The sequence below is a fragment of the Pongo abelii genome, chromosome 23 (genome assembly GCF_028885655.2).
Source record: "Pongo abelii isolate AG06213 chromosome 23, NHGRI_mPonAbe1-v2.0_pri, whole genome shotgun sequence".
Classification (NCBI taxonomy): Eukaryota; Metazoa; Chordata; class Mammalia; order Primates; family Hominidae; genus Pongo; species Pongo abelii.
In genome coordinates this window covers 28,900,195-28,912,525 of record NC_085929.1, presented here as the reverse complement: position 1 = coordinate 28,912,525, position 12,331 = coordinate 28,900,195, and the positions used below count along the sequence as shown (strand labels likewise).

The following is a 12,331-nucleotide window of genomic DNA, read 5'->3' as shown; positions in this document are numbered from 1 at the left end:
GTGAGGGGTTTGGGGCTCAAGTTCCATGGCCATGGTGACACTGCTGAGCAGAGTCATATCCCATCTTCGTCTGCCTTGACTAACCATACCTGGAGTTGTCATGTGGCTCTAGGAATCCCACAGGTGGAAGCCCAGGTCCCTAAACACACAAATCACTGTCTACCAACCACTCGAGAGAGCCTACCTACAGCATGAACACGCAGAGCCCCACCCTTCCAAAGGGTCCAGGTGAGGTTCCCTCTCTTGCCTGTGCTTTGTCCCTAAGGCACTTGATAAACAGACTCCTGGGGCTGCACACTGTGGGTAACTAGGCTATGGACTAGAGCTCTGCCACCACCAGCCCAGTATTCTCAGCAACCCTCCAAGGGTTGTTCCCATCATGCAAGCCACTGACTGGGCTTCTGAAGTCCCAATAACACAAGAGGATGGAGAGAACTTAAAAACACAAAATTCCAGCCAGCCATGAGGTCGAGGATAGCTAACAAGGCAATTGAATTTAGTTTATAAATGACCGTCTAACACATGAATCTTCCCCTCAGGGCCATGCTTCATATCTGCAGATGCAACACTGTGATGGTCATGAGCTAAGGGGATGACCGTGCCTCTCTGTGGAGTGTTTAGGCATCACTTGTCATCTGCATTACCAGCAGAGATCATCTGGTCACCTGGTAATAGCACATCAGCTCCTCCAGCTCATCTGCATGAATGACGATGTGAAGACCACACAGCTGTGCAAAGCGGAACTCCTGTCCATCCACGCAGGCAAAGCACACCTAGGGGATGGAGGGCAAGCGTGAGGGTCCCCAAGACTTGACACAGCACCACAGCAGCTGACTTACAAGGGACACAGTTGCAAATGCAGAAATACCAGCCAGTGGGGTGTTTTAAGTTGGATTCTGAACAAGTAGCTAACTCTAGGATGAATTGTACAAGACTGGGAGGAAAAAATATGACATTTGTAATCTGCAGGCCAAGGGGTGCTTGAGACCATGGAAAGAAGGAAGTTTGTGCATTACTTCTTAGGCCCTGAGTTTTGTTCAGGTGGCGGGAAAGTCATACTGGAATTTCAGGTTTGGGGTTTGAAAAGGAAGGCTAAAAAATAATGACCATCAGAGTGCATCTCATCTGAATGTTGTTTTCACGGGGGAGCTTGCTTTAATAATTTTTTAGACTACTTTTGTTTTCTGCACTGTACAGCATGCATACTTAATGATAACAAGCCTTGAGAAGTGCAGAATTCCCCTGTACAGAGAGGCCCTTCAGCTGCGCTTCCTGAGAGGGCTGACAGGACCAACCCTGCACCACAGAGCTGAGTGTGCCGTGCAATTTCCCTACTTCTCCCACCTTCTATACACAGCACAGGTTCCCAAGGTAGAGAAAGCAGAACATGAAGATAAACAAAAATAATCACATAAGCCAGTGTCATTAACTTGAGATATAATCTTTGGCCCACTGTTTCCTATGTGTGATGCGTACACCAGCACCCTGACAAATCTTCCACATAAACACAGTGGAATTACATCATACATTCTGCATGATGATATATTCTTTGCATAATATTGGCAACATCTTTTCTTGCAACTCTGCCTATTCATCTTAAACAGCAGGGTAGAGTTGTAATTCATACATTAACAAAGGCCTTGGCCGGGCGCAGTGGCTCATGCCTGTAATCCCAGCACTTTGGGAGGCCGAGGTGGGTGGATCATGAAGTCAGGAGATAGAGACCATCCTGGCTAACATGGTGAAACCCCGACTCTACTAAAAAATACAAAAAAATTAGCCAGGCGTGGTAGCGGGCACCTGTAGTCCCAGCTACTTGGGGGGCTGAGGCAGGAGAATTGTGTGAACCCGGGAGGCAGAGCTTGCAGTGAGCTGAAATTGTGCCACTGTACTCCAGCGTGGGCAACAGAGCTAGGCTCCATCTCAAAAACAAAAACAAAACAAACAAACAAACAAAAGGCCTTGACATTGGACCTTCAGGCTAATTTTAATCTTTCATTAAACGATGCTGTTTTGGATACTTCTTCACAGTTTTTTCTACTTAAAGATGATTCTGATATTATCAGAGAGCCTCCAGACAATTTACCAATTTGCCACAAAGGACCAATAATGTAAATTTACACTGATTATGCAAATAAGGTGACATGATTAAAAAGTGTTATGAAAATACTTATAATACTGGTAATTCCATGCTATTAAGGCTACCTCTGGGGGCCAACTGGTTTGACAACAGATTCTCTGGGGCCTCTGTTCCAACTACAAACACTAGCCTAGAGGCTCTGAGAATCCCAAGGGTTCAGACCCCTGCCTGGGCAAGAGACTGGCACCCAGAAGAGTACCGAGCAGAACGCAAAGGACACGGAGAGCGCGCCTGTCCAGAGCACACTCTGCCGTCTGCAGTTGCCCGCAGCTCACCTCCTTCCACGTCCGGGTGCTGCTGGCCTTGCGGCTGTTGTCCACTGCTGCCTGATACTCACCGAGGTGAACCAAGGTGGAAGCCAGGCGGGCAAAGTTAGAAACATTGCTATAGAGCAGCTTGGCAGCCTCGTACATTCCCTCCTCGTAACAGCGGTCTCCAACCTACGGATAATAGGGTGGCTCGACTGAGACACTCTTCAATGGGAAGATTTCTCTAGAGTTGCTTTTAAGTTCCTAGATGGCAGAGGTATTTTTCTGTTTGCTAGGGTGGTAAGCATCTTTCTGATCGCACCAGTGACCAGATGAAGTTGGCCTTGGCTTTCTAGTCCCTGGACACCCTCCTCCACCTCAGGGGGCGCTTCTACCTGCCTGCTCCTATATAACCCTGCGTTCTGGCACCTCTCAGGCCCCGGCTGTCACCTACCACATCTGCACCCCCACTGGGCTTGGGCTGAGGAGGTGTGCTCCTTGCTGCTTCCAAGCCGTTCCCCTTCCTCCTCAATAAAAACCGTTTACAACCAATCTTGTGTCAGGTATCATTCACCAGCCCTCGTTCCTGATGCCATTTACAAATCTTTCTCATTCTCTGACAATTTATTTGACTTCCTATGAGCTGGGGACCTTGTTCTGCTCACAAGAACAAGTCACTGCCATAGCCATACCTTATACCTCAGAAGAGAGATGCCAGCCCTGGGAACCTGCCACAAGTACCTACTCTGCCTAGCACTGCCCAGCTCGCCAACCTGAGCGCCTCAACTCCATCAGTCCAGTGACTGGACTGACTTCCTGCAGCCCTGTCCATGCCCAACTTGCACTTGCCCCAGCTGGTGGCCCCAGATCATGCTGGACAGCTCCTGGCATTCACCCTTGACTCTCCTGATTGTTCTCAGTCCTGCTCAGAGCTAGTTCTCTGCCCATTCCATACCTGTGGCTGCAGAGCTAAACACAGACAGCAGAACCCCAAAGTGCTGATGGGTCTCTCTAAATTCATGAAGGCTAACATCAAATGCATTGGCAACACTACCCATCCTACTTCCGCCATCCACGGCACCTCCCCCACCACCCCTCCTTCCGTCATCCACGGCACCTCCCCCACCACCCCTCCTTCCACCATCCACGGCACCTCCCCCACCACCCCTCCTTCCGCCATCCACGGCACCTCCCCCACCACCCCTCCTTCCGTCATCCACGGCACCTCCCCTCCTTCCGTCATCCATGGCATCTCCTGCACTACCCTACTTCCGTCATCCATGGCACCTCTTGTACCACCCCTACATGCCTGTCATCCATAGCACCTCTCCTGCCACCCCTCCTTCCATCATCCATGGCATCTCTCATGTTAACTCTTTCATATCTCCTTCTCTTCTCAAAGCTCTAAGGATTCCTCAAGCTGAGTATTTGGCTTCCCTTTTCCTGAGCAAACAAACTATCAGGAGAGCCTTTCACAGCACAGTGTCCATGGATGTCCTTCCTATGCCACCAAGGCCTGCTCCATGGATGTTCCTGACCCCCTCTCCACATGCTCCATGTCAGGGTTTCAGCAAATCCCTGCATCAGCATCACCTTCTGCACTCATCCACTCTGACAAGCTTAAAGAACCACTGTTCTTTTCTCTAGTTTAAAACAAAACAAAACTGGCCAGGCACAGTGGCTCACACCTGTAATCCCAGCATTTTGAGAGGCTGAGACGGGTGGATCACCTGAGGTCAGAGTTCGAGACCAGCCTGGCCAATATGGTGAAACCCTGTCTCTACTACAAATAGAAAAATTAGCTGAGCGTGGTGGCGGGCGCCTGTAATCCCAGCTACTCAGGAGGCTGAGGCAGGAGAATGGCTTGAACCTGGGAGGCAGAGGTTGCAGTGAGCTGAGATCGCACCACTGCACTCTAGCTTGGGAGACAAGAGCGAAACTCTGTCTCAAAAATTTTAAAATAAAACTAATCCAACTTGCTCTGCCCTCAATTTACCTGGGGGCTGTCAGCCTGTTTCCACGCTTCTCATCAGAGCACAGTTCTCAGGCGTATCTGTAACAGTTGTCCCCTGTCTTCCTATTCTCTCTGCAATCCACTCCAATCAAGCTTCTGCCAGCCTCTCTGCCAGGGTCACTGCTCCTCCAGACAGACGCAGACATGGTTTTCTGGACACCCCTGCCTGCTTTTCTCCCACCTCACTGGCCAGTCTCCATCTCCCCCTCTCCCTGCTGTGGGGCTTTGGGGTGCTCTGGCTTCTTTGGCCCATTCCCCCCCAGCCCCACACCCCCACTGCCATGCTCTCCCACACAGGTAGCGGCTGTGGGTGCTGCCTGTCCCTGGAGGCTGTCCATGCACATCTCTAGTCTGGGCATCTCCTCTAAAACCTAACTCCTACTTCTAGCTGGACAGATCCACATGGCATCTACTAGAGGTCCGACTTGTCTGAATATGAGTCCTGATGCCCCCAGGCAGTCCTCACACACTGTCCCCACATTGGTAAGCATGACCCCCACACCCCCAAACTTGACCCACCCTCCCTGCTTCTCCTCACACCCCATTTGGAAGCACACCCTACCAGCTCTGCCTTCAACACACATCCAGAAGCTGACTACGCTTTGCACTTGCCTTGCCCACTTTATCTGCTGTCGCTGCCCCTTGTGACATCACTGCACCATCCTCCTCTATGCACTCCCTGCTCCACCCTTGTCCTTTGCTCTGTTTGTAGCATAGCAGCCAGAGGGGTTCCGCTGACCCCTAGACCAGATCATTTTCCTCCTCTGCTCAAAATGTCCAGTCTCACCCAGAGCAGAAGCCAGAAAAGCCAGAGTCCTGACAATGACCCCTGAAGTCCTGACCCGCAGAGGCCAGCTGCCTCTTCCTACTGCTCCCTAAGTCTCTCTCGCTGGATGGCTGTGCTCCAGCCAGGGGCTCCTGCACCCCACAATGCTCCTCACAGGATCCTTGCACTTGACCCGCTGTCTTGTTCTAAGGGCTCCTTCCCAGAGGTGTACAGATTCAGCACTTACCCAGGGGCCCTTTCTAAAACCAGAATGTCCACTGTCACACCCACACTGTTCCAACACTTCCTATCCCTGCCCCGCTTCACTTAGCTCCTTATACTCACCATTTAATAGATCACAGTATTTTTAAGAATCTTATGATTCACGGGGCAGAAATCTGATTACTATTTTCCCTGCTACATCCATAGCGCCTACTCTGGCACACAGCTGATGCTTAATAAAAGGTGATGAATGCATAAATGAAGTATTCTATCAAAGGGGTAACCATGTAAGACTTGTTACTGCCAATTTACAGGAAACACAGGGAAAATGAGTTAAATGACATTGTGGAGTTGCAGTCAGCAGATGCCAGACTGTGGGAAATGTACACAAACCAGGCGATGGGCTGGGATCTGGCCCCCAGGCTGAAGGTTACTGGCCCGTCTCGGGGGTGACAGCAGAAGGCAGAGAGCTTGCCAGGCCTGGGATCACTATGAACACAGGTAAAGAGCCAGGTGTGCCTCTGCCCCACCCAGCCGGCCCTATGTGAGGGAGCTTCTGCTTTGGCCCACAGCGCCTCTGACTCAGGAGAACCCTGTTACTAATGCAGAGGGGGACTGGGGGCAAGGCTTTGTTTTCTATTATTTTAACTACTTTTTGGATTATAGGAGCAATTTCTAAAGTTACATGATCACTGATTAAAAAAAAAAAAAACTTTGCAAACACAGGTAAGTAAAAGAAAAGCAATATGATATTGCCAATTCCAAATCCCAGAGTTGTTCACTGTCCTCATCAGTATTATACTCCATTGATGGATGTTGTTATTTAACTATTTCTTGGCCGGGCACAGTGGCTCACCCCTGTAATCCCAGCACTTTGGGAGGCTGAGGCGGGCGGATGGCTTGAACACAGGAGTTCGAGAGCAGCCTGGGCAACATGGTGAAACCCCGTCTCTACCAAAAATACAAAAATTAGCTGGGAGTGGTGGCGTGCACCTGTGGTCCCAGCTACTCGGCAGGCTGAGGTGGGAAGATGGCTTGAGCTCAGGAGGTCGAGGATGCAGTGAGCTGAGATCGTGCCACTGCACTGTAGCCTGGGTGACAGAGGAGACCCTGTTTCAAAACAAAACAAAAGTACTATTTCCTTCTGCCAGACAGTGGCTTTTGATTTTCATTTGCATAATCATGCTGCAATGATTAAATATTTATAGGTAAAGCTATGTGGATCTTTTCTACTTTCTTGGGATAGATTTTTACATCTAGACTTAGAGGTCTATGTTTAGAAATAATAAAACTCTACAGGTATATTTCAAATATTTATGTATTAGCTGAACTGATATTTTCCTTTATGCTTTCTTCCACTGCTTACATGTTTAAAAATTCCTTTCTCATGCAAAAATTCAAATACATATTTAAAAAAAATTTTTAAGGAAAAGCTCAATTTTTACCTTTAATTCTTCCATCTGGAATTTTACTTGGTTACAGAATTACATGATGAAGTTTTAACACCTTTCAAAACTTTAACCTAATTTCCAACCATTGTTTTTTTTTTTTTGACACAGGGTTCTCACTCTGTCACCCAGGTTGGAGTATAGTGGCATGATCACAGCTCATTACAGTCTTGACTACCCAGGCTCCAGTGATTCTCCCACCTCAGCCTCCCAAATAGCTGAGACTACAGGATATGTCACAATGCCTGGTTAATTTTTGTATTTTTGGTAGAGATGGGGTTTCTCTATCTTGCCTGGGCTGGTCTTGAACTCCTGACCTCAAGTGATTCACCTGCCTTGGCCTCCCAAAGTGCTGGGATTACAGGCCTTTCACCCCTTTGTTTTCTTTTTGTTGTTTGTTTGTTTTTTAAAGACAGGGTCTCGCTCTGTTGCTTAGGCTGGAGTGCAGTACCCCGATCACAGCTCACTGCAGTCTTGACCTCCTGGGCTCAAGTGATCTTCCCACTTCAGCCTTCCAAGTAGCTGTGATTACAAGTGCATGCCACACACTCGGCTAATATTTTTTAGTTTTTTGATAGAGATGGGGGTCTCACTATGTTGTCCAGGCTGGTCTTGAACTCCTGGGCTCAAGTGATCTTTCCACCTCTATCTCCCAGAGTTGGGATTAGAGGTGTGAGCCACCGTGCCCAGCCCCAACAACTACTTGGAACTTATTTTGAAATAAAAAGCTCAAAGTTCATTTTGTTATTTTTTTTCCTTTTTCCTTTTTAGAGATGGGGGTCTCATTATGTTGCCCAGGCTGGTCTTGAACTCCTGTGCCCAAGCCACTCTCCCACCTCGGCTTCCCAAAGTGCTGGGATTACAGGCATGAGCCACTGCACCCGGCCCACTTTGTTGTTCATTTCAATAAATTGTATGCGTTCCTCCAAGAAGAGTGCACTTGTAACTAATATAGAGTTATAATACATTCCATTATCTCTTCATGTCTCTGCATCACATTTTCCAAGGGTAACATTTTATCTACATGGCGGACTCCACAATTATTTAGATCTTTTATTTATCGTTAAGGTTTATTTAAACATTTTGGCTTTATTCCTATTTAAAAAGGAATGTTTTCTTCCCCATTATGTTATCTGATTTTTGGTGATATAAGCTACTAATTTTTTTTTTTTTTTTTTTTTTTTGAGACAGAGTCTCACTCTGTCACCCAGGCTGGAGTGTAGTGGTGCTATCTCAGCTCACTGCAACCTCCACCTCCCGGATTCAAGCGATTCTCCTGCCTCAGCCTTCTAAGTAACTGGGACTACAGGCATGTGCCACCAGGCCTGGATAATTTTGGTATTTTTAGTAGAGACGGGTTTTGCCATGTTGACCAGGTTGGTCGCAAATTCCTGACCTCAGGTGATCCACCCGCCTCATCCTCCCAAAGTGCTGGGATTACAGGCATGAGCCACCATGCCCGGCCTATTAATTTTCAATATATATTTTATGCATCCAGATTATTAACTCTGACTCAATTAATTTTGTTTTCTTGTAGTAAACAGAATACCTGGATGTAAGTCTTCACATCTCTTCTAGGAGAATTATTCTGATGTGTATAGCCAAGGGCATGTCAAAATTCCATGGGTCTCAATTTCCATACCAATAATAGCAACAGGTTACTTACTTCCTCGTGTGGCTTGCTTCTCACGATCTTTATCTGCATCACACTAAGGCAGCGGTCCCCAACCCCCACGCCACGGACCGCTGCTGGTCTGTGGCCTGTTAGGAATCAGGCCCCATAGCAGGAGGTGAGCAGCGGGCAAGCGAGTGAAGCTTCATCTGTATTTACAGCTGCTCCTCATTGCTTGCATTACCGCCTGAGCTCCGCCTCCTGTTAGATCAGCAGCGGCATTAGATTGTCACAGAACACAAACCCTATTGTGAACAGCACATGCAAGGGATCTACGTTGCGTGCTTCTTATGAAAACCTAATGCCTGCTGATCTGTCACTGTCTCCATCATCCCCAGATGGGACCACCTAGTTGCAGGAAAATAAACTCAGGGCTCCCACTGAGTCTACATTATGGTTAGTTGTAGAATTATTTCATTATATATTACAATACGATAACAGTAGAAATAAAGTGGACAATAAATGTAATGCACTTCAATCATCCCCAAACCACCCCCGACCTGTCTGTGGAAAAACTGTCTTTGACGAAACCAGTCCCTGGTGCCAAAACTGCTTGGGACTGCTGCTCTGAGGAACGTCCCTGGACCTAAATCTGACTGGCAGTGCACAGCCCCCAGGGGGCATGGCCTACCTGCTGGATGTGGGCATTGTTGGGTCCATTAATAAAATCTTCTAGCTCAGAAAGACGGCTGGTTTTAGCCAAGGCAAAAATAAGTTCAGTCTCTATATAGGACTCACGGCCCTTTTTCCTGGCCATCTGCAGAAATTTAACTAGATCCTCCCAGTTGTCTAAAGACAGAAAACAAAGATAGGTTAACCCAGAGCTGATAGTTTTAAACAAGGGCTCAATTCCTCCCATTCTGTCCTCAGCCAGACACATTTACCCTCCCGTTATGTCTCACTGGGAACTCAGACTCCAGATAATGTCTAGGAGGTCTTGATTATGCTCGCTAAGCAGATCCGTAGCTCAGAAGAGAGGAGGGGAGGGGCAGAGCCACACTCAGGCCACCTCCCTTAGAAAAGACTTTGCCAGGAGACAGAATGCTTGTTCTGGGCATCAGAGAGGTCGGTGCCACAGTCAATTTGAAACACCAGAAGATCCCTGGGAATTGTGGGCCTGTCACTGACTTTAAAATTACTACAGTGGCGATATTGAGATATCTAGTGTGCTTAAATAACCTCATCTTGTAAAGGAGGGCAATAATCAACTAAAGAGCCAGTGTCAATAACAGAATAATGTTTATCTCAGACTCTTGTGGGAAACTTTCATGTAGATGTGCCCTCTGATATCTCTGGATACATCATACGTAGAGATTTGTGAGAATCTCTTCAACTTCTTGCTTCAGCCAGGTTTTGCATCAGTGAGATGCAGAGCCATAGGGAGAGGGGATTCACTTACTGCTCCTGCTGGCTGCCTGAACAACTTCCAGGTAAGAGGAAGGGTCGTCCCCTCTGACATAGGAGTCGATGGCTTCCTTCACCAAATCTTTCTGGAGCTGGGCTTGGGCCAGCTGACTCCACACAGCAGGCTCATTGCATCTCTCCGCAAACTCATATGCCCGGTCCAGGTTTCCAATGTGCTCGATCAGGACCTAGGGGTTATGAGAGGACTTCCATTCTCTGCAACACCTAGTCAGCTCCAAAAAACAGACACATTTTTGTTTGGTTCCCTGTTCTGCCTAAAGCTGTATGGCCATTTCAATTCAGTCAGAAGCAATCAGGTACTAAGTATTTCTCAGATGGACAGGTTGAGGGAAGAGACAAGAGCTATTACATGAGAAAGGGGATGCTGAACAAAGAAGAGACACTCCAACAAAGAGGCACAGAGATGGAGGTAGCCAGGTTAAGCTTTCTGGGCCGGGGGGAGGACATGGGACTTGCTCCTGACCTTGGGAGGAAAGACAGTGCAACAGAGCATAGAAACTGTAAAAGAGTTCACAAGAATTGCTGTGGGGAATAAGATTGCTCACCAGGCAGAAACAGGCTTGCTGAGCAGCCTGGCAGATTGCGTGACAGTGAGGGCCACCACTATATAGTAGTGGAGGTGGTGGCAGCATCAGCTGCCCCCAATATGACGAGCTGGTCTGTCTCAAAGCAAGGCCAGAGCCCACGAGGGGGCACAAAAGAAGGGCTCCTGGATTGGGGGTTTCACAGCAGGTATAGAAATAAGGTAAAGGAGGAGGCAAGGACATAAAGATAATTGGTAGGACAGCAGTTCAGGTGAGATGTCCTGTGGTTTACAACTGATTTGGAAATAAAACCAGAAAAGGCTCATAGACTGGAAAGAAAGGGATGCAGTTTAAAGAAGAAGAGTTCTTGGGGAGGCAGAGGAGCAGGCAGGGAGGGCTGGAGGGCCTGCTCTGGGAACCTGACCTTGGATCCTGAAAAGCTCCTGCTGAGGAGATGGGGGAATGGGGAGTATAGGGGGTGAGTAGTATGGTGCAGAGGGCTGGAATGGTTGTCACTAAGGGTAAGATGTGAGTGCCTCTGAAAATCAAATGTTTGTGTCACCAGGGCTGACCGATGACACTGGGTCAGGTACCCAAGTCCAAGGGAGTGCTGGGGAATGATAGGGAAGGGTCAGACTAACAGCCAATGGAAGGAGCACCCGCAGAGAAGGTCAAGACAAGGGGCCAGCGGGCTGGGAAGATGGGTTGCTGGTGAGGAGCAGAGAAGAGCATGAAGAGATGCACTGGACAACCAGAGGGTCTGACACCCCTGGAGAGGACAAGGGCTTGCAGGGCGCACTCATGATGTGGCAGGAGGTGCTACGTCCAACATGCTTGCATTCAGCAGCCCACCTGGATTGCTGAGGCATTCATATCAAACTTGTGGAAGACGGTGAAGGCCTCCTCATACAGCGTGCTGCTGACAGCGATGCTCGCGATGTCCAGTGCGTCATAGTTGTCCAGGCGGCTGATGTACTCCATGACCCGTGTGCAGTCTGCCTTGATGGCAGTCAGGATCAACAGATTCTGTAGATTCCTGAGGAGAGAGGGTGGTCAGCACGGCATCCCAGGAACGAAGGCTGCACAAACCATTTTTGGCAGGTCAGGCATCCCCAGACCCCCAGTTTTTTTAAAAAAGTAATTAATACACACATACATAACTGATAAGTAAATACAACAGAGTATTTGTGAAGTATTTGGGATCTAAAAAGAAACCGTATAGCAAAGTCTTGGGAAAGCACAGGTAAGAGAATCAGAATGTGCCAATCAAATCACTGGGAGGGCTTGCTGTGGCTTTTTAGAGCCCAGCCTCTGGATCCTGCTGTAGAGGTACCTATTTTCCTACCTGTGCTTTCTTTGCGATTCATTATAGCTTTATCACATCTACTGTATTTCTAAGCAATATAGGCAGCTTTGCATTTTTTTTTAACTTTTAACAAATTTTGAGACGGGGTCTTGCTGTGTTGCCCAGCTGGTCTCAAACTCCTGGCCTCAAGTGATCCTCCCACTTTGCCCCCACAAAGTGCTGGGATTACAGGTGTGAGCCACCACACCAGGTCACTTTGCATTTCTTGAACTTTCCTTTGCTTTCATTACAATAGACGCATTCTTGCAAAACTTTTATACAGTTCAAAACTGTGGGAAAAAAATCAGTGTAACACACCACATATCAAGAATCTAAAAAACAAATACTATATCATTATCAAATGATTCAGAAAAAGCATCTGACAAAATCTAACACCTATTAATGAGAAAAACTCTCAACTAGAAATAGAAGGAAACTTCCTCAATCTGAGAAAGTACATCTACAAAAAGCCCACTGCTAACATCATAAGTAACAGAGTCTGGACACTTTCCCGGAGGATCAGGAAC

General features: G+C 47.8%; 1 protein-coding gene across 5 annotated transcripts in view; it reads right to left on the bottom strand.

Moving 5' to 3' along the window:
- The window catches only part of CLTCL1 (clathrin heavy chain like 1), a 111,233-nt gene that overhangs the window by 19,816 nt on the left and 79,086 nt on the right, over positions 1-12,331 (bottom strand). For all 5 annotated transcript variants that reach the window (XM_024239974.3, XM_054543102.2, XM_054543103.2 and 2 more), the window contains 5 exons: positions 11,312-11,495; positions 9,910-10,102; positions 9,142-9,299; positions 2,416-2,580; positions 666-773 (listed from right to left, as the gene is read on the bottom strand). In XM_024239974.3, coding sequence (XP_024095742.3) covers positions 666-773; positions 2,416-2,580; positions 9,142-9,299; positions 9,910-10,102; positions 11,312-11,495 — 808 coding nt within the window. The remainder of the gene's footprint in view (positions 1-665; positions 774-2,415; positions 2,581-9,141; positions 9,300-9,909; positions 10,103-11,311; positions 11,496-12,331) is intronic.